Below are 23,766 nucleotides of genomic sequence, written 5' to 3'. Positions count from 1 at the left end.
TTCTCTAGATTCACAAAAACAAAATGCATTTTTTTTATCAAACTACTTTTCATGCATTTGTCTCTATAAATATAGAACTAATGGTTTTTTTTCTTGAGACATAAATCAAACTGCATTTCATTTATCTGATTTATTTGCTGCTCAATTATTCTCTCCATCACTTTCAGGACATGATTCATCAATTTTAAACCTTTGTAATTATCGAGGGTTTCTCCTTTTAATAATTTAATACATAATATGTATGTGGTAGTTTAATATGTATGTATGTGGTAGTTTAATATGTATGTATGTGGTAGTTTAATATGTATGTATGTGGTAGTTTAATATGTATGTATGTGGTAGTTTAATATGTATGTATGTGGTAGTTTAATATGTATGTATGTGGTAGTTTAATATGTATGTATGTGGTAGTTTAATATGTATGTATGTGGTAGTTTAATATGTATGTATGTATGTATGTATGTATGTGGTCTTTCTAGATAATCTCAATGCCAGTTTCACCTGCAGCTTTAAAATATCTTCAACAATGCATGAGGATCCTGCAGCCTTACCATTCTTCATCTTATTCACAGCTTCTAATACCATTTCTGAAGTCTTACAATTTTTGCTAAGCATTCATAGTTAATGCAAAACCCAACAGACGATCTCCCAGGTTTCTCGAGATCCACAAAAGCAAAATATAAATTCTGGCATTTGTCTCAAACCTGTCATTTAGCTTGGGCCGAAAATTACATACTATGCTTATCCGACTTATTTGCTTTGGTCTTGGTAAAAAAATTTTTAGATGCCCAGGTACCTCCAAACTAAAGTTTCGAAAGCCCTTCTACAACTCAAAAAAAAAAAAAAAAAAAAAAAAAAAAAGTTTCGACCCAGTTGGAACATGGAAGGAATAGAAACAATACTCCCAAACTCCATCAATGAAGACCTAACTTTGCACCTTCCAGGTTTTGCTACAAATAGAAAGCAATGGGTAGCCGCAAACTGGATCAGAACAAGACACTGCAGGACTGCAGTAAACAAACAGTTTGAGGCAAATACTCCCAGTCTGCCCAAAGTACAATGAAGCTCCTCCCTCGCAGGACACAGATCACCTGACCCTACACTATCCAGTCACCCAACTGGAAGGAGGCTATACGACAGCCCATCTAGCTGAAGACAATTTCTGACTGGCTAAAAATAGCGGTATAAAGGTCTAACCATACAATACTACTTGGTAACCTTTGCCCTGGTCTTAATCTTTGCTCTCAGACCTTTACTTTCTATAACATCCTTCAGTTTTTAACTTAGTAAGTAAATCTCTCTTTGTTTCGAATGTCTAATGTTTTTCTATTTTGCTCTTGCAGGAAAGCCTTCTTTTGTCAGTTTTACCACAACACATTGCAATGGAAATGAAATCTGACATTGCCGGCAAAGCAAAAGATAGCATGTTTCACAAGATTTATTTGAAACGATATGACAGCGTTAGGTAAGCCAATCTATTTCACTCTTTCTTTTGATCTCCTTTATCTGATGAAAATACCCACTAGATTCATCTGAAACGTATTGAGCAACAAGTCAGCCATGATACTGCATACTTTCAGCTGACAATGTAAAGATCGGCCAAAGTGTCATTTGAATATTACTATTCTATATGGCTTTAAATGTTCACGTGTATTGACTCTTCAGAAGGTTAGGCACAAGGTCAAGTATTGGTTTGAAAGTTTGTGGAATTAGAACTTGGTACACCTAGGTTTTCGGTCTGTTTTATTTACCACTTAACCACTGGCACTGCCATATAAGTTATGCCATGGAAGCATTGATAAAATTTCATCTGAAATGTTGCATGATGGTAACTTATCAAAGAGTATCGGATTGACACGTTGAATTTGGGATTAAATTTGATCTTGACAAAAATTTGTAAGAGGTGAGACTTCATTGGCTATATGGGTCAAGTAGCAAATTTCTACAATCAATAGAACCAAAGTTGTTGCTGAAAACAACTTTCATCTTAATATTCCAAAATTAAATTGGTTGTAGTTCTGTTGAAACGTAGGTAGTCAGCTCAATGGGTAGTGATGTCCCTACGTATGAGTAGTAGTGGTATTCTTTATTACAGAAGATTGTTCTGTCATTGGGTAAGAATTAAAAAAAACAAAATACAGCCCAAGATTACAGTTGGTCTTATCGAGTTTTTTTTCTTCGTTCCTCTGGGATTGAAGGGGATGCATATAGCTTTGAATCTAATCAGCTTATCAGCCAAAGAAAACCTTTATTTTTACATCTTGGTTCCCTCCTTGACGTTAGCTCTAATTTTAATTAACTTTTAACATCTAAGATATTTTTGGATTTTCTGTATAATCTAATTTTGTGTGGAAAATTCCATCTAACATTTTTACTGTTTATTAACCCCAAACAATGCACAATGCCACTAAGTCGTAAGGGGATATTAATTGGAACCAGATTTGCAGGAATACTGTTAAGGAGTTGAGCTGCAAAATGACTGTTCACATTAGACTTGGACTCCTGCATGTCAGAAGCAGGAGCCCGGGAGGGAATTATAAAGTCTAGCAGTTTGAGGGAACAAGCTACTTAAGGCTTATCAGCATCTAGGGATATCTAGTGTAGGGATAGGATTTTGCTGCTTGTTCGGGTTTTTGTAAACGAGGGAAAGGTATGTTGCAATATTGGGGGGGTGTAAAATAAGGAAGTTATAGGTTGAAAGATATCACATAATTCATCTCAATTTCTGTGAAGTGATATTTAATTTCTAATTTGTTAAACTGATGTGAAACTTCGTTTTTATTGGCATGAGATTTAGCCTTTTCAAATTTGTACTTCTGCAAAGAATCCAGTGAAATCATATTTCCAGCGTTTTTAACAATGACTTTTTATTTTGTAACTTTTGAGTTCATATTTCATCAAACCATTGGACTGGGGATGGATGGGATATACAAACTCTGAAACAAGATTTAATATTACAAGCATCATGTATTATTGCACTGCTTGAGGGAAAAACTTCACTCTTTCCCCTACCAGTCACGTTCTCATCAACTGATGTTGGAATTTGGTTGAAGTGTTTGAATTTTTATAAATGTTGACCGTCTGCTTATTGAGGAATTTTTCATTTTTATTAACATTTTTTTTAATCTGGTTAAAATTTCATTTAGTTCTAATTTAGTAACATCAATTTGTGGTAATAGACGAATTCAATTCCAGACAAATATCCATTACATGAGGTCATGTTTAAGACATGGCAATTTCCACTAGATTTGCATGTTCGTTAAAGTGATGTAGACACCATAGTCATGGTGTTTTTAAACATCAGAAACAATTTTTTTTGCAGCTTTGTTTGTGAAATGAGGTGTCTGCCTCTTTTTCCTGGTAAAGATAATTGAAACCTTTCCTTCAAAAAGAAAGTGCGAACAATATTTACATGGAAGTGTAGTATCTGTTCCTATGTTGCACTTCAATTTCTTGTTCTCTCTGGAGGAGAAATCCTTCACGACTGAGAATTTTAATTTTTGTTCCTTTCTCCACTTAACAAAAAAAAAAAAACGACCTTGAAGAGGCATTGTAAATGGGTACTCTTCATTTTCTGACATGAGGATTGGCTATTCGTATTAGTAATTGTGAATTCTGGATCTCTATCCAGATTTGACGGAACAAAAGCATGCTACCTCTGAAGTAAAAAGGTTCCGTTTGAAATTCCGTCCATTCAAGTGATGTCATTTTAACAGCAGAAACCATTGTTTGCATTCTTTCATTTGTGATAATAGCTGTCTTTTCCCTTCAAAAAATTGCCAAAAATATTTTAATGATTAGTTTCTGAATTGTGAATTACTTGAGACTTGTAAAAATCAATTGTAAAGGTGACCTTCTCCTGAAGGTTGACTGTTCAGTGTGGGCGACTGAAAAAAAAATTGCAAATTATTCACTGACTCTATCCAGTCATGGCTGACAGAACAAGAACATGCTAGCATGCTACTCACGTGAAGTAACTAAAAGGGTCCATTCCGAATTCCTGACTTCAACAAGATGCATGTAATAATTGAAACCTATCTTTCCTTCCTCTAAAATAAAAAAAATAAAAAAAACTGCCAACGATATTTTAATGGCGACCTACTCTTTAATGTTGCATTCTTTGATATATAAAGTTACATTGTCCCATTACCTCGATAGGAAAATGAAGATGGAGCTTTGAAAATGGCAACCGAATCGTCTGTTCATAGAGAAAATTTTCTTTTTGCGCCACAGTTCATTTCAAACTTGCTGTCTGGTGTTCTTTCCTGACATGTAGTCAGAACTTCTGACTTCACTTTGACTAGAAAATATTTTCTTAACAAGACTCTATTGTCAATATTTTATCAAACTGGCCCCCAAAATATTTTGTACATACATAGAATCGGAAATCTTACTTGGAAGTTTGTCGGCTGTTAAGTGTTTGCTTAAACTTCTAAATAAAAAAAATCCAAATATTTTTTTGAATCTTTGAGATGAGGATTAATACTTTGTATTTGGATTATTCAAACTTCAGATCTATGTTGTCAAACTCTGGAAACTGGATCCGTGTGTGTAATGAATAAAGTATTAGGTAAAACTAATTCAACTTGTTGAGGGTCCAATCTTCAATGCAGGAGATGCTCAAAATACAATTGTGAATTACTTTGGACTTCTGCTTGCTATTTCCACCACCACCACCACCACCACCACCAGATTAAAGGGTTCCATTTGGAATTTCATGCAGTGTTGAGCAAGATGCACTCAATGAGTGGCGGTTACATCATCCAAAACGTTATGCAAATAAAATTAAATCTGAATCATCTTGATAATCCAAAGACAACATAGTTTTGGTTTTAAACGTCTGCCAAGTCATAAGATTTATGAAATTAATATTTTTATATATAAATAACTATTTAGAAAATCCTCTTTAAAATAGTTTTTTTTTTTTTTTTTCATATTTAAGATAAACGCATAACAAAAAATAAAAATGATAGTTTTGTCGTTTTTATTTTAAAATCTTTGTATTATTTCAAGGATTTTTGCAAATGCATTCATTCAAATTTTCTTTGTACAATTGTAAGACTGAATTGTCTTAGTTGTCTATATTTTGCTTTTCAAAGGGAAAATAGTTTTCCCAAATGAAATGATTTAGGAAATCTTTAGCAATATTCGTTTAGATTATGTAAAAAAAAAAAAAAAAAAAAAAAAAATTCGAAGCAATAAAATAAAAATATTAAATTGTGAAGCTGCATATTTTTGCCTGACGTGGATCGACCAACGTTTTATCTCGATTACTCTAAATTGAAATAATACCATGGAAACTTTGGCAACTCAAAATCGGGGATTTAGCAAAGTCAAAACGACTACGCAAAAAACAAATGTTACTGTAACGAGCAAGTTACTTTTATACCTACCTGGCCCCTTTTTTTTTTTTTTTTTTTTTTTTTTTTTTTTTTTTTTTTTTTTTTTATGCGCTTTATTTAATCTCGAGTATTCAGTTGTACGAGCGAATTGGAATCAAGATGGTGGCGGGTTCTTGTCGAGAAGGAAGCCTTGTTTGGAAATTCGCAGTTTTTTTTTTTTTTTTTTTTTTCATACCTCAGAATGGTCCTGGATATGACCTTAAACTATATCCGATGGTGAGGCCCCAGCTTGCGAGCTCTGGAGTGTGGAGCCACCCTTTAATTGCCATTGCTCCCAGGTCCACTCTGACCGGAGTGGTAGTACCTGTTAGGGTCCCAACTATGGGTTAAATAGAAACTGACTTGCAAAAAACAAATATATTCTATTAAAAAAATTTTCTTCAAAATCACCGGATTCGGTTTTAAATAACCTGAAAAGGGTTGATATGCCGTAAAATAACAACCAACCATACCTCAGAAACTTGTGCATATTTTGATAAAAATAAGCAACCACTAAAACTAAAATCTATATACCCCTCTTTACAAGTGCTTCTACATTTGAGAAGATATATCCGCATTAACGTTTTTACAGTATTCAAAAAAATATATATATATACACAGAATCGGAATCGGTAACTGAGTACGGAATCAGTAATTGTATCGGAATCGAATGGAAAATATTAGAATTGTTTCATCACTATTATACGCACGGGCACACCTAACAGCTTTGTAAATCCTTCCACATCTATGCTTGAAGAATAGGGATGCCAAGGTTACAAAAAAATCTAAGTTGGTGAACATCTTACAAAGTAAATCTTACCCCCACCCCACTTTAACCTCACTAAAAGAAAAACAATGAATTCTGACAGTTTCCTTGTTAAACACTGAACTTTATAGGAAAGCTGCTCTCTTTGCTGCTATCGTTTTAAGATTTTGAATTTAAAGTGTTTACATTTCTGAATTTTGGAGGTGAGAATCGATTATTTCTGCTCTTCAGATAGTTCTAGTTTTATTTTCAGAACCTTTCAATTGATGGAACCTCCTACCGTCTTCAGGTATATCTAGAACTTCAGAATCTTTTCAAAGATTTCCAAATTCGACAAGATACATTTGAGAAAGGTTGGAGGTTACATCGATTGAAACGTCAGTTTTTTTTGGTTTTTTTTTGTTTTTTGTTTTTTTTTGGGGGGGGGGTCTCAATTTAGATCCTGTAATGATCTAAATAATTAAAATTACAAAATATTTCAAAGGTTTTCATTTTGCTAATTGACCTCTCATAAAGAAGCACTTGCTTTGAGCAACTAATTTTTTTTTTAAATCCCAATATTAATTGAAAATTTTTTTATATTAAATCTTTAATTTCAATGAACCCCCCCCTCCTGAAGGCAATACTATAGCTAAAGCACCAAAGATTTTATGAAAAACAAATTGTAGAATTGCATGATGGTTAGTTGAAATTAATTTTTCTGCAAGTACGGTGAACCGTTTTGAAAAAGCACTTGTCTCTTGAAAAGTTGAACAGCATTCATTATGCAAGATCAATTGATTATTTTTTTTTACATTTTTCCAATTTTTCATTTCATCGTTAATTGCATTTGAAACTCAAAATTGAACAATAATTGAACTTGTTCAAAAGTTTTTACCTTAGTGACGGAAGCAAGATCTTGTTCTTAAATGCTAAGTTACATCATATATCTGGCCTTTATCACAGTAGCTCCTTAAGCATCAGTGGTAATATACTTTGTGAATAAAAGTAGACCAAAAGAATTTTTTTTTTTTTAACACAGGAATCACCACTTATCAAGGCCCGGAAGCCACTCGAGTATAAGGGTTAACGGGTATACATTAGTCAAATGTGATTGTAGCGTAGTAAACATAAGTAGTGGGAATTTTGTAAATTGGATTACTTAATGGGACGGTTCATCAAGAACTTGTTTACGTTGGACTTGAAGACAGATTGCCTGCTTTCCAGCTGACTACAATCGGAAGAGTTCCACAGGCGTGCAGTTCTAAGCTTTGTTCATGGAATCTATATTTAGGTTTAGGCACAGATGGTGTGGGAAATTATTGATAGTGGTTTTAGATAGACGAGTGTTTTTCGTGAAAGTTTGGTAAGGGGGGGGTGAACCATAGATTGAAGTTCAGATGAGCACTTGCCATGAAAATAAAGCAGAAACAGGTTCGCAACGTCTCTTCTGTGGGAAAGAGGTTGCAGGGAAGGAAAAGAAAAAGGCATCCCCCACTAAGCTACTCTCTCAAGGCAGGATAAGCTGCTTCTAGCAGCTTCTGCCCAGATGTGGCAACAGTACTCCATCGTTGGCCGCACCTGGCTTTTATATAGGTAGAGAATTGCATCAGGAGTGAGATATCTACTAGAGCGGTCGAAGAATCCCACCACTTTCCCATCGACCTTGGCAATGGATTTGATATACATGTTCCATTTCAGATCGGGAGTAAAGGTCAAGCCCAGAAGCTTGTCAAAGCATGAAGTCTCCCCATGACGAGAGCCATTCATTTTAATTGATGTCAGATGGGCATCAGAGCATGGATGATGTAAAGATAGAATCTTGTTTTAATCTATATATCATGCTTGTTTGTACATTGTTTTGAAAAGGGCCAAATACAAGTTTTGAAAGGCCAAATTGTCAAAAAAAAAAGCCAAATTTGAAATTTGTCTCTAAAAAGTTCAATCTGGCAACTCTGAACATGAATGAATGAATGGTCGTTGATATAGCCTCGTTTTTGATCGTAATATGATCATTGTGATGGTGTGAGAAAGAAACTCTTAATTTCAACGTGCATTCGTCTTCACTGTAGGTCAGTGAAAAGTTACATGAACAAAATTTCTTAAGGAATGGGGGACTGAAGAAATAGATGTAAAATTTTCTTGGTGCCAGTTTTATTTATTTTTTGTATTAAACTATGTAGCACAATATTACTTTTGGAGCATTTATCTAATTTGATTTGTAATATATATTTATCTACTTTGGGTCAGTTCTATATTTAAAATACACTGGACACTTTTTTTTATGGAAATGTTATACTCGTATTTGCGTATGTTTTCTTTTTTTCTAAATAAACTAATATTTTGCATCATAATATCAGCTTTATCAAAATAGTTGTTAAAAAATATTTCTCGTTCCACGGAATTTCCACGAGTCGTGCTAGTAGTGTATGAAATATTGATCAGAATTTAATGTCGAAGTTTCTTGTATTCTTTCCGTTACTTGTTTTTTACTGCTGAGCATCTTTCGTGTTCTGTTGTCATCCTTGTTTCTTTCTGAACATTCTTTTGTAACGTGGCTGTTAAACTTTTCATAAAAATAAAACTGGAAAAAAAAATCCAGGTCGGCATTTTTAACTAAAGCATTTATTACTGCAACTTTCCGCATCAGTTATTTTTCTCACCATCATCCATCTCACCTGGTGTACACACAGGACGTAACCAGCCATTTCTCGCCTTAACATTTACACGTCCATTTTCTTTGATGTTGCACTTTGCTTCTGCCCCGAGCACGTGCTGCATTTTTTTCTTGTGCACAGTTCCTAATTTGCATATGCGCTTTTTCGACTGCTGCAAGTCTTTTCACATGCTCTTTATACTTCTCCACATGCTCATCTGCACTTTACACTCAGAAATGATCTGATCAGAAAACATGTTTACATGTGATCGACCTGCATCAAATGAGTGAAGTCTTTCCTCATTAAAGAACCTTTGCATATAGACCTATAGAAAAAAAATTAGTATATGCGGGAACAAAACTATGTATCATCCGTGCATGACATGCTGCGCTATCCATAAAAGTTGGTCTTAATAGAAGTCGACACGCGTTTTAGATCATTCGTTTTCATACCAATATTGAAAACATATTGGAGAAAAATTTCCGGAATAAAAATCTCGCAGCAAATAAGTTGTTACATTAAATACGGTGTCACTGGAGAAAAGTATACCATGTAACAAAGTTCCAGTTGAGAGCAGGCTTCCATTAACACTTTCAGGTTTGTTAAATTAGAATTTTTAGGCAAATATTTGAAGCAAATGAATTTTTTCATCAAAGTTTTCAAATTAAATGTCTTTTTTTCAATTTAAAAAAATCTATATTAATAGGATAGTGTTTATTTTTTCACATTTACATCGGAATGACAGGCGCTTATGGACTTCTATTTCTTGGAATAAATTTACCAAGAATCTAAGTTTTGATTATAGCTAATGGAACTAAAGTTCTTTATTTTTATAATTTTACCAAAAGCTTTGGTTTCGATTATAGCTGAAGGAACTATGGTTTTATATATACATGTGTGTTTCGATTCAAGCTGATGCACCCAAGTCATATGGATATATTTTTGAAATCATAACTTCATAATATATAAAAATCGATAGAACATTCACTCTATTATAATATATACAAAATCTGCAAAAATGAAAATACTTTACGACCGGGCTATGTCAGGCGTACCTGCTAGCTTAAATACTTTTGCAGTTTTAACAAAAAAATCTACAATAATATCAGAGCGTCTCCATTTACGCTGAACATCTACAGAATGCCAACATCAATATATTACATGAGTCCCTGTGGAATTTCCACAGGCGCCACTTTAAAATATTAAAATAAAATAACCTTAACCGGTAGAAATAACTAAGCGGTCATCCTTGCAAAAAAAAAAAAAAAAAAAAAAAAAAAAAAAATGAACTTGCACCTGTATGTCGACTTAAAGTGCTCTTGTACACATACGCAAATGTCTCCTTTTAACTTATCCATCTAACCATTGCTCAAAAAGTAACGAATAAGGCTGGAATATTTTCGTTGTAATTCTAGCTGATGGCACCCAGTGCTTTGTTTACTTCTGAAATAGCTAATATTAAGTGTGTGTGTGTGCATATATATATGTGTGTGTGTGTGTGTGTGAATAAAAAGGAAAAACCTAAGAGTAAAAACAAAAATAAAATCAACGTTTCGTCCCTATTTCAGGGGACATCAGGATTTCTAGGCGAGGATGTACAGGAAGACTGTCATATATCACATGCGAAAGAAGTTCAGTTCTCTTTCTGTACTTCTCTTTCGCATGTGATATATGACCGTCTTCCTGTACATTCTCGCCTAGAAATCCTGATGATGTCCCCCTGAAATAGGGACGAAACGTTGATTTTATTTTTATTTTTACTCTTTTAGGTTTTTCCTTTTTATTCACATGACGTCTAAAGCATCGTTTATATCTTGCTTTATTTTATTCATCCATATATATTTTTCTTAAATCCGCCTTAACAGCCGTATTTTAAAATCTCTCCATTTTTCTTTCTACACACAATTTACCTTTCTTTGAATATTTGAACTCATTCCCTTTTTGCTTGTACCCATTTGTGAATTATTCCACGAAATTCTGCCTTTTGGATTACTTTGAACCATCTTCCATTAACGCGATTCCTTTGGATTTTACTTGAGGAAATGGAAATTTAATCAACTTTTTTAGATTTTACCGTTATTGGATATTTCACGTGAATGGATGGTCTGGTGAAGGGTAAAATATCCTTTTTCTTTCCCCTATTCCCTCTGCTTAACTATTTGTTACCAAGTAAGATCTATGACTTGTAGTTTCATTAAATACTTTTGCAAGCAAAATCCGATCCCGCATTTTGCTAATCCCTACCCTCCGAGAAGGAAAGTATTTTTGAAACTTTGCAGATTAAGGACTATCTATTTATTTTGTGCTCCCTTTTTAAAATTAAATGTTAAGTGTTCAGTGTTTTTAACATGTTTTATTAACTACTTGTTCATATATATATATATATATATATATATATATATATATATATATATATATATATATAAGCGAGATAAGACACTGATAGAATTCAGATGAAAAATCCTGATGGATATTACTTGAAGTAATACTTTCAAGGTGATCTTAACCAAATATAAGATTACAAAGGTTGTATCAACTTTTCTTTTCGTATAATTTTCTCCGTATAATTATCCACAACCACTCAAAAAACTATTTTCAATAATTGTGCTGAAAAGCAAAATAACGTCCATTCGCAGCTGAACATTTTGCTAACTGTATTTCGTTTCTTCTGATGAGTCATTTTTGAAAATCCATGGATTAAGGAAATCAAAATAACCCCTTCTATGTATTCCTTTTGTCAAACAAATTCTTAAATCGAATGTCTTTTCTTTTTTCAGAATTTAAAATTTAACCACAAAACTTATATAAATATATATATATATATATATATATATATACACAATAATACCATATATAATAGAATTGACTTGTATAATAAACACGAAATATGCAAAAATTAAAATGAGAAGGGGTTAATTTATTAAATTGTCCGAGACACTCCTACTGGGAAATATTGACAGGGCTACACAGGCAATTTTTTTTTCATGCCAGAATGCTCTTCATCTAGGGCATTGGATTTTCAAATCCATTTCCTAACCCTAACCCCAACTCTTAGATCACACGCATAGGAAGTGGGGGGGGGGGTAAATCCTTTCACTTTCATACTGCCAGACTTTCCTTGGTTGACATGGTTTAATGAACTGCTGGTCATTAATAGCAAAATTTCCCTTTAACTTATTCCATCCACTCCGAACTTTTGCAATCATATTAGCACCTGCGTCACTCTGATCCAATCCATCAACTGGTGCTACCAGATCAGGCCAGTCTGAAGATACTGGCTTTTTATTTGAAAAATTGTATTTTCACCCCCTAAACAAGGCACAGTGCCACTTTAATGTGGGTGCTGGGGGGGGGGGCTAATATCTGGGACATAATTTGCAGAGATACTACATAGGGAGTTGAGCAACAAGATGTCTGTTTATATTACATTTTAACTTTTGCACGTTATTGCAGTCAGAAGCAGGAAGTCGAAAGGGAATTCCAAAGTCTAGCAGTTCTGAGTTCTAACCTATTAGAATAGAAGGCATCTAGGGATATCTACTGTGTAGGGGTGGGACTTTGCTGCTTGTCGGGTTTGTCGGAGGTATTTATGCCGAGGAAGCACAAGGGGCTTGATGTTTGTCAGAACTCCTAAAATATTTATAAAACGGGTATAGGGATGCAACATTTCGTTGATGGGACAGGGGTTGAAGCCTAGCTGACGGTGCCAGACTTATTAGGTTGGCGACTCTTTCTCACCCTGTCTAAAAGTGAGATATAGCAGCTGCACCAACCCAAATGTGGCAACAATACCTTCTGTTTGGGCGAATGGTTGCCTTGAATAGGTATAGGATTCTCTCAGATATAAGTAACTTTCTAGCATGGTAGAGAGAGCCCACCTTCTTTGCAACAGCTTTGGCAATATCGCCAATGTGTCTGTTCCAATTCATGTTCTTTTAACGTTAAGCCGAGGAGTTTGAGCGAAGTACTTTCAAGTAATGTCATTAGCCATGGCTATCAGTAGTTGAGGTTTCTTGTAATTATTGAAGGAAATGCACTTAGTCTTGGCAGTATTGAAAGTAACCATTCATTTTTGTCCCCGCTACGGACTCGTGATCTTCCTCTAGGGTTTCTGCCATCGCCATGGATACGTGTTCATTCTAAAATGTACCAAAGATTGTGTTTCCTTTTAAACAAAACTTAAATCAATATAAAACTGTAAATTAATATCAGTTTCCTGGAATAGTTTCTAAAAACCCCATCTTTAGAACACATTTCACTGCTTCCCCGCAGGCTACAACATGATTGTTTTCAAATTCAATGTCAATACAGGTCGTTCTCATAATTAAACTTAAAAATTTGCAGGCCGCCTGCTTATGATATGCTTATTTTAATTCATGCAGGTTATTTTTTGTCCCTATTCCACTGCAAACTAAAGATCTTCCTCTAGGGTTTCTGCCATTGCTTTGGATGCGTTCATTCTAAAATATACTAAAAATTGGTGTTTTTTCCTTTGGCTTTGCAAAACTCGGGTTTGTATTACTGTACACATAGATTCGAAAAAGTTGTCAAAAAACAAATATATAACAAATAAATGTTATCAAAGGCAAGATAAGTTACTTTTCTACCAAACTGGATATAATTTTCGTGTTTTTATTCAATGTAACATGTTTGTTCAGCTCGAAAAACATGCAGTGTTTACCGATGTAATGGAAAATTCAAAATGGCGTCCGACTCTCTCTTTAACACGGTAAGTTTGGGAAAAGGTGTTATAAATAATAAACTAGACAAAATACTGTTAGATATTCGCTCAATATATGTTACCGTGACATAAGTTGACATATATTCGGTGGATCTTTATTAGTATTTTGTCTAGTTTATTATTTATAACACCTTTTCCCAAACTTACCGTGTTAAAGATAGAGTCGGCGCCATTTTGAATTTTCCAATACATCGGTAAACACTGCTTGCTTTTCGAGCTGAATAAACATGTTACATTGAATAAAAACACAAAAAAGATATCCAATTAGGTAGAAAAGTAACTTATCTTGCCTTTGATAACATTTATTTGTTATATATTTGTTTTTTGACAACTTTTTCGAATCTGTGTACAGTAATACAAACCCCAAAACTCGTTATTTTGTAAATAGTTTTCCTCTACAAAATAACCAAACACCACGAAATTATATTTGAAAATATAAAGAATTCGAAGCATATTTTTTCTGAAATTACTGGATAAAGCATCAAATAACCTGAAGTGTTATGCCGTAAACCAACCAATTAAACAAATGCATAATATTTTAGATACGTCTAACCCTTGTCTTATCAAGCTTCAAGGTGAAATAGTATTTTTACTGCGTATGCACCCCCCCCCACATTAAATCTGTCTGCTAATTTTTCATACCTTGCAATCATGTATTCATCACTAACGCTCCAATTTAATGGACGAATCTTAAGAATATCCGTTTGTAACCTCTCTGCAAAAAAGGTGCCACTGAGCCCTTCCTGTCCTCCTATTGTGTTAGTAAACTGTTGGCCGGAGGGTTGTCTTGCTGCGTGAACTTTTTAATTTCCTCTCTGTGTTTTGTAGTTTGATGAAACACAACGCTTGCTTCGTTCTTGCCTTTGAGAGGGGGGAGGGGGATGAAAAAATGATGCAAGAGAATCCATTCAAGATCTTTGCAATCATTGGTTGAGGTTGCGCGTAATTGTTTGCAAAACTTGGATGTTGTACAAACTTGGTTGCCACATGAAATTCTAGTAAACATTTCCTCCGTTTTTATTTTGAATTGGAAAATCTCTTGAAAGATGGAACGATTAAAATGGTGGACATGATTTAAAACTTAAATTAATATAAAACTAAATTAATATCCAACGAAATTTCCTAGAATAGTTTCTTTCTGAGGACTTCCTATCTTTGGAACACATTATCATTTGATTGCTTCCCTATGGGCTACATGGTGGTTTTCAAATTCAATGTCAAAACAGACTGTTCTCATGAGTAATAAGATTTTGTTTGGAAATTTTAAACTCCAAATGTTATTAAATTGATAGAATCCTTTTTTTTTTTCTCTTCTGACTTGCAGTGGTATACGCCATTTTGAAAGTTTTTTTTTTTTTTCATTCCGCTGGTAGTATCAATCATCCTTTGATTTTGATGACATTTTTTAAAACTAACAGGGTTTGGGATAAAAGGGACTTGATGACATCAAAATTTCTAAAACTCCAAATTTTATTAAACGAAATGCCAAGCACGCAGACATATTGGATTCAAACTTCCCAAAAAGATGAAACATTTTGTTCTTCTGACAAAGAACCCTTCAAAGTTAATGCAAGCAAAATTATACTCCTTTGAAAACAGTATATACCATCGAAAGTTTTTAACGTAAAAATGATTTTATTAATTTAACAAAAATTTTTACAGTACGAAATGTTTTTAGTGATGTGACTTTCTTTTTCTTTTTTAAAATTCTCGATCCTCTCCTAATCATTTAACAATCCATCCATTGATTTTATCCTTATCTTTAGCCTTGATAAGTGGTGAATTCTTAGTAAACAATAAACCGGTTTTAATTGAAATAAATGTAATTTGAATTATGAGTTAGGTTGAATAATATACACAGTCCACCACAAGTAATTATAAACTTATTTCGCCATAATAAATCTAACATGGAAGAAATATAACTGTAGTATAGAAACTAACAAAAGGAACTGATAAGGAAAATCAATTTCAACTTTTTTTTTAATATCAAGTGCTAATTTTCAAGCTTGATTATTTTGTGTGCGCATATATATATATATATATATATATATATACACACGCACGCACGTGCAAATCATGATTAGATCACTCTGACAGACGTTAAAAAGCATTTAAATGTTTAAATTCAAAAGCATTTTTCACGGTTAACAGTAGCCGAATGGATTAGGTCTTTGCTTATGAAGCCAGGGATGGCTTCTGTCGCCGGGTTTGGATCCATCGACTGGTGTTAAGTGACACACTGCACTGATGATTCCTGAAAGGATGAAACAACTAGTGTCTGTAGGAATTTAATAATTCAAATAGAGTATGGACTGCAACCTGAACACTGAGAATAGCCTTGTCAAGAAAAGATCAATCCATCATACATTATAAACATTTTGGTAAGTCGAAACAGTGGAATGGTCTAGATGAGAACATTTTCTTTTTTTTTTTTTTTTTTTTTTTTTTTCTGTAATGGAATCGCCCGATCGAAGAGATACAAGCAAGGTTCAGTTAGTCTAAAGAAGCTTTGAGTAAAAAATTCCCAAAACAAAGAATGCAGTTTAAATTCCGGAGGGGGGGGGCGGATAAATTTAACTTATTGCAGACTTAGCACTTGCATAAGCTGACTTCTAAAAAGTCTACAAGAGAATTCAACTGTATAAGGATGAAAAAAAACTTAAATAGATCATCAGTTGCCTGTGGGTGTGTAATTTTGACTGATTGGATGAGAATTATCTACTCTTGTGGATTAAAAGGATTTTGTTCAAAAAGTCTGAAAATTTGAAGGTTTTCCTGAGGAAAATGTTATTTAAACTGGAATAGTGTAAAATATTTCAAAATAAGAATGATAGAACAATCTAAAAATAATTCAATCTTTTTTTTCTTCGTTTGTTTATATTTTTCTGCATCTTTTTTTTTTTTTTTCACGCATTTCTTGCGACTTTTGCTAATATTAATTTTTTTCTTTTCATCACAGCATATTATTTGCAGACATCTGCGGCTTCACTGCGCTTTCCTCTGAATGTACAGCTAAAGAATTGGTTGAACTCCTCAACGAGCTGTTTGCGAGGTTTGATCGTCTCGCAACAGAAAACCACTGTCTGCGCATAAAAATCTTAGGTGACTGCTACTACTGCGTGAGTGGCTTGCCTGAAGCCAGACAAGACCATGCCCACTGCTGTGTTGAAATGGGCCTAGATATGATCGATGCTATTGGGTAAGTGTTTCATTTGTATACTTAATATAAATGGCTATTTTGAAGTTGTCGGGTTATGATGAACTGGATTTTGTCTCTGATCAATAAAATTTAAAACAACGTAGATATGTAATCAGTTTTGTCATTTCTCAAAAATGGTAGTTTATTTGTAATCTGTAGTTATTTTCACTTTTTTTTTTTTTTTCATTGTATTTTGCAAAATGAATGGGCAACAAAGGTTTGTCCCCCCCCCTCCTCCACATTCACAGAGGTCAGTTTTGTAGCCTCCATCTAGTCATAACTTTTGATCACCAAAACTTATACATCCTTGGTAAATAGATGTTGCCTCCTCCTTTCCTATATTGACAAAGACAGCGTAAAAAATGAGTAGTAATACTATTTAACTGATTAAGGAATGGCTTTGATCTTTCTTGATGGTTTTGTATTCTGTAATGATCCTGGGTCTCCTTGCATAATGGTATCTTTAAGTTAGCCTTAAAGAACAATAAGTGAAGATATGGTTTTTATGTTTGGATAGATAAACATTGCGTCCAAAGTTTTTGCAGTGAATCCTGGGACAGATTTGAGGTGTAAGGGCTTTCTCCATCTTGTTGTAACCACAACTTTACAATAAGCAAATGATAGTCTACAGGTCTCAGTTTTCATAAACTGATTCTGACGATATTGATTGGCCCGGCTGAACACGAATTGGTGCATTTTTCACTTGCAGCATTGAGATTCTCTACTGTCCTATAATTCTTGGAGTGGTTCATCCAATCCTGAACTCTTTTCACATTTGAAATTCCACACAATTTTTCTGCATTTTTGAACATGTTTGATAGTTTGGCATGCCGTTTTTATTTAATGGTCATTTTTTTTCATTCACTCCCAAGCAAGGCAATTTGCCACATACTCACTGTAGCACTCAAAGTAGGGAGTTGAGCAATTCCCTCTTTGTTAAAAACAGCACTCATGGAATGTAAGAACTAAGTATGTATGAATTATTATTGGTGCACCAGCTAAGAGTCTATTTTTGAAGTGAGACCAATGTTCAAATAGGCCCCACAAACTCTGTCCCATCACAGTAATATTGCATTCCTGCCCTTGTAAAACAAGTACCTAAACCCTTAGACTTTGAACTTATTCATTCAGTTGTAAATAAATGACAGTGAGAATTGATTCAAACACGCCTTGTACATATTAGTTCAGTATCTGGGTAGATGCCAGATAAAAAAAGATACCTCCAGATTGCAACTGTCCATTGCTTACATTCAGTATGCTGCCATCTATCTCAGAGAGCGGAGGATTTCATTTGTTGTCATAAACACTTTTTTTCGAGCACTATCAATAATCAAGGTAAGTTTATGAAATGCAAAAATTCTCAGTGGTAGTTTAACTCTTGAACATAATTTTTCCAATTTGAAGACAATCACAGTATCATTATCCTTTAAGTTAAAATTAATAAATATTTAATCATCTACATCATAATTCAGGTCATAAGGAGTTAATGGACTGTGCTCTGCCCGTTCGACCTAAGTATCCCTGACTAAGCCTTGGATCAATAGCATCCGACTCTTTCATGTAGATGTTTTCAGATGCTGAAAAATTTTCTACTCCAATAGCTCATTTCCTCTAATTGTTCCAAATGTACCACACAGAAATGTAAATGTAATGTGAACAATCACCTTGCTGTTTAACTCCCCATACGTTATCCTATAAATCTGACCCTATCACAGTAACCACTGCCACTTCAGTGGCAGTAGGACTAGGATTGGGTGTACTTGTACTATAATTATCTTGACAATTTTTTGCGTTGCATACAAGTGCGCTTTTGCAACGTGTTGTATTGAATGTTGATCGTGATTTTAATTAACCGAACGTGTAAGGCATAGACTGGAGTTTATTTATACGAAATATGGATTTTCTTAATGAATGGCAATTGGGAAAGGGTATCCTGTACTCGAACCTATTCATTTCATTTTCACGTGACCTGTAGAAATTTCCTTCACATTGTGCATATGGGAAGCTATCGCCAAGCCTTGTAGGTCCTGGATATGACCTCAAACTATATCCGATGGTGAGCCCCCAGCTTGTCAGCTTTTGGGAGTGTGGAGCCACCCTTTGTCATTGCTCCCAGATCCACTCTGACCTGGAGTGGTAGTATCTGTTAGGGTCCCAACTATGGGTTAAATAGAAACAGAATTAAAAAAAAAAAAAATCTTCAAAATCACTGAAAAGGGCTGATATGCCACACAACCAACCAAGCCTTGTAGGTGTTTGTGACATTTCCATTCTATGAACAACCACCATGAGCACAAATCCAATCTTATAACATTGAACAGAACCGATACTACACTTTGTTCTTAATCCAAGAAATTGTATTTTAGTTTGTCTTGGTTTGACATAAGTAACATCAGTCGAAATTTACAATTTTGCATAATGTTCTACAGGTTTTTCTTGTCAAACTTTGCAAGTCTTTATCAGACTTGCAAGGACCACTGGTGTAATGGATAACGTACTTGGTAAAGTCAATTGTGACACCTTTTTCTGAAGGTTTCAATGTTTACTGCAAGTGATATGAAAAAGGATTGCAAATTACTTGGTCATGGCTGACATAACTAGAGCATCATACCCTCGTGAATTAAAAAGGTTCTGTTCGAAATTCCTTGCAGATTTCTGGGTGTTACAAAGATACACTTGAAGGTCGGAGGTTACATCAGCCAAAAGATGAGAATAACACTAAGGATGAGAACAGTATATTTGCGGACTGTTATCCTCCTCATAGTAGTTTCATCACATTTCGGCCAATTTGTTCTCTGGCCTTCTTCAGGTGGTTAACCACGACAGGGTGGGAATGCTGAATCTCTTGGCTTTATCCCCAGTAATTAGTCTTCCATAGTTGTCTCCACATTTTGGTCAACTAATCCTCTGGCCGGCTTTAGGGTGGGATTGAAACCGCTATCTTCAGACAAATCTCGGCTGAAACCATAAAGATTCAACACCTATTTCTTGCATCCAGGCAGCTCCTTTTTTGTCTGTCAGTCCTCATTTCCAATGAGTGATTTTTCTGACAAAGGGTGAAGAAAAAGCATTCCAGATCGGTAGTACTTTGTGAACAGTAGCCTAAGATGTCGAACAAATTCTGTTTCTATGTCTATCTTTGTGATCATGTCATTAGAAAGGGTGCTGGAGGTAAACGTTTCATCTGGGCTGACAGTATCCGCCTGATAGTCAGGGACCTGAACCTTGGATTAACCACAAATCCCAAAACCTCAACATGACAAATCTCAAAAAAAAAAAAAAAAAAAAAAAAACACGAATAAACCTAGAACCCCATCCAACATAGACTTCTACTACCAGGTTTCCTTCTCCATCAGGGGTCTACATTCCAACCTTCCAGAGGTTGAAACACAATTACAGGAGACGAAACCGGACATATTCTTTCTAAGTGAAACTGGCATAGGGCCAACCACTTCTCTAGACGAATTCATAATTAATGGATACTCCAACTTAACATCTAAATCTGACCCCTAAGATCGGCATGGAATATGTGCCTACATTGAAGATGGCTTTCCATGTGGTAGGGATAACTCCAGAGAAGACCCTAATTTACGTTATGTGCTTCCGGGTTGCACTAGCTTACACCACTGCATTTATATTTGCCCTCTATCACCCCCACAACAATGGGGCTACTATCTTTAAGAGCATATCTGAGAAAACTGACCGCATCCTGTCTGCTCATCCTTCGGCTAACATTCACATTTGCAGTGACTTCAATGTCCATAATGTGGAATGGCTGATGAGGGGAGGTTCTGTCATGATTTTGCTACTGCCTATGACTTCGCACAGATTGTTCATGAACCCAGCCGTGTGCCCGATACTACGGGTCAGTATGCAAGCCTTCTAGACCTTTTCCTCACAACTTCTCCATTCTATCTCCTCTGGGATCCTCTGACCACTCCGTTGTAGTAAAGATAAAAATGAAATGTAATAAGTCTTCAGATGTACCTCTCCACCGTACTGTATATCGATACTCTATGGCTGACTGGGATAGCGTCCGTACATTCATATCTGATCTACCTCTGCATTCCATGTTTAAAAAGGATGTATCCTCTATAGTATCAGACCTGACCGAATGGTTAATTGTAGGCATAGACTGATTCATACCATCCAAAAAAATTTCAACAAAAACCCAACAGCCAGCCATGGTTCTCCCCGGAATGTGCTGCTGTCATCACGCACAGAAATCACTTTTTCCATAGCTACCAACGTAATAGATGTACTGAGACTAAAGCTGCTTTCAGGACTGCCAGCAACCACTGTAAAAGAGTAATAAAAAAGGCAAGAGCTATATGCTCAGTCCGTTAAATCCAAAGTAGCTGAGCAGCGGCTTGATACCCACCAGTTTTGGCAAATAGCAAATAGGTTCCTGAACAGAAGCGTGCGTTCTATCCTGACCATCATCAATGGACCCGAGGTCATCTCGTCAGCATCAGATAAAGCCAAACTATTCGCCAAGAACTTTGCAGCTAATTCTACCCTATGCAAGGAAGGCCATCAACTCCCCGTGTTTCCTCCTATAACAGACAACACGCTATGCAATATACAAATATCTGTGCATGAGGTTGCCAAGCTAATCAAGAACCTTGATTCCAGTAAAGCAACTGGCCCTGACGGCATTCCAGTTATAGTGCTGAAAAAGCTCCAACCAGAACTTGCCCCCATACTTACAAAACTGTTTAAGTGTTGCCTTAAGTGCTTTCCAACACCCTGTATTTAAGAATTCAGGGGAAGTCATCTCCTCAGTACAAACCAATGTCTCCTGTGTGTCGGGAATAAGTTGTTGGAATCCATATTAAATAAAGTAGTCAACCACCTCAGCAGAAACAACCTTAGTGACATGCAATATGGTTTCCGCTCCACAAGATCTACAGCAGATCTGCTAACTGTTATCTCATAGGATTAGTGAATCTCTTGACAAAGGCTTCCTTTCCAGGGCAATTGCTCTTGACATATCGAAGGCCTTTGATAAAGTATGGCATAAGGGCCTACTTCACAAGATTTCCAGCTACGGTATCACTGGTAATGTTTTCTCGATCATTAAATCATTTCCCTCTGATAGGCTCATAAGAGTAGTGGTTGATGGGCAGAAATCAGAGGCCCACAGTATGAATACTGGAGTCCCTCGGGTCCATCCTGGGCCCAACTCTCTTCCTGATCTACATCAATAATCTCCCAAAACACCTACTTAAATCATTCGTTTACATCTATGCTGATGACACAACCATCTATGGCAACACATCAAAGGCCGTAAATGACAATGTTCTCTAATTCTCTCTCTTCTAATCTTGAGCACGTGGTATATGGGGGAAGAGGTGGCTGGTTACTTTTAATGCATCCAAAACCAAGCTATCTTTACATCATCAACGCTCTGATCCCCATCTGGCATCAATTGAAATGGATGGCTCTCCTCTTGGGGAGGCTCCATGTTTTGACAAGCTATTGTGTTTGACCTTTACTCCTGATCTGAAATGGAACACGTATAGCAGGTCTGTTGCCAAGGACGCTGGGAAAATGGTGGGATCCTTCTACTGCTCCAGAAGATATCTCACTACTGATGCAGTTCTCTATCTGTATAAAAGCCAAGTATGTCCAAGGATGGAGTACTGCTGCTACATCTGGGCAGGAGCTGCTAAAAACAGCCTATCCTGCCTTGACAGAGTACAAAATAGACTTCGTAGCTTAGTGGGGGGGTACCCTTTTCTCTTCCCTGCAGCCTCTCTCCCACAGAAGAGATGTTGCGAGCCTGTCTTTGTTTAATCGTTATTTCCATGGCAAGTGCTCATCTGAGTTCCACTCTCTCGTCCCCACCCTTGCCAATCTTTCACGAGAAACACCCGTCTGGCTGAAACTACTGTCAATAATTTTCCCCACTCTTTATCTGTGCCTGAATCCAAACATAGATTCCATCAGAGCTTTCTCAGAAGTGCACGACTGTGGAACTCTCTTCCGTTTGCCTGTTTCTCACCTGACTACAACTTGGATGTCTTCAAGTCCAACATAAATCCCTGACAAACCGCCCTCTTAAGACACTCTATAAAATCTCCAATACTAATGATTACTACAATACTATCTCATTGATTACTGTACACGCAATAACCCCTATCCCTGAATGGCCTCCAGGCCTTGATAAGTGGTGACTTCCATGTAAAAAAAAAAAAAAGACCCCCCCCCCCAAAGGACGATCAAGGTTAGATTTTTTGGTCTCATAAATCCATGTTTTCATCTTATCATCATCAGGTCCATACCAAACATTTTTTATTGGAATCCTTTGGGATGAGTAATTTGTATTTTCATGTTTGGCCAACTCATCCTCTGGCTTTCATGTGATTCATGAAGACCAGCGGAATAGTTGGCTGAAACGTGAAACGAAAACTATGAAGATGAGGATAGCAATTCACCATTAAAATTCCTCATCTCAAGATACCATTAAAAAAATGAATAGTCTGTATAATCCAAATAAGAATTCTTATCTACAAAATTCTGAAATGCTGAAATCTGTTGGCGTATTTTGATTTTAATGGCGTTCTGCAAAATTAATTTTCCTAACACCTTCATGCCAACTAAATTTCACCTGCTTTGTCCGGTGCACAGCATGTGTTCAGAGATGACCGTTGGGACATCGACAGTATAATGGGTTTGTCATACTGTCAAGTGCTTCCACAAGACACTTATTCACTTGCAATATACTATTGTGCATCTGTTCAAAGGTAAAGAAAAACATTTAACACGAGGGCAAACCTACAATGTTATACCTTCGTTGAACGGAACAGATACTACACTATGGTATTAGTTAAAAAATGTATTTTAGTCACGTGTTTGACACAGCAGCGACATCAGTTGAAATTTTGAAGAATTTGCATAGTATCTTCTTTTTTTTTTTTTTTTTTTTTTTTTTGGGGGGGGGGGATGATAGATATGAAATCCGTTAGGATTATTTGAATTATTCAAACTATTCTCGTCTTGAGGTGTCATTTGCACAATATTTCAGTTGATGTAACCTT

The 23,766-nt window shown here is 35.6% G+C and overlaps 1 protein-coding gene across 5 annotated transcripts in view; it reads left to right on the top strand.

Annotated features, from left to right (window-relative positions):
• LOC145291149 (adenylate cyclase type 5-like) overlaps positions 1-23,766 on the top strand; it is a 489,601-nt gene that overhangs the window by 385,616 nt on the left and 80,219 nt on the right. For all 5 annotated transcript variants that reach the window (XM_080136671.1, XM_080136673.1, XM_080136675.1 and 2 more), the window contains 2 exons: positions 1,344-1,465; positions 16,484-16,723. In XM_080136671.1, the coding sequence (XP_079992797.1) occupies positions 1,344-1,465; positions 16,484-16,723 (362 nt within the window). The remainder of the gene's footprint in view (positions 1-1,343; positions 1,466-16,483; positions 16,724-23,766) is intronic.

The sequence above is a fragment of the Euprymna scolopes genome, chromosome 12 (assembly GCF_053919585.1).
Source record: "Euprymna scolopes isolate OS-2025 chromosome 12, ASM5391958v1, whole genome shotgun sequence".
Classification (NCBI taxonomy): domain Eukaryota; kingdom Metazoa; phylum Mollusca; class Cephalopoda; order Sepiida; family Sepiolidae; genus Euprymna; species Euprymna scolopes.
Note: the sequence above shows the minus strand (reverse complement) of the source record. Positions and strands in the feature narration are given on the sequence as shown.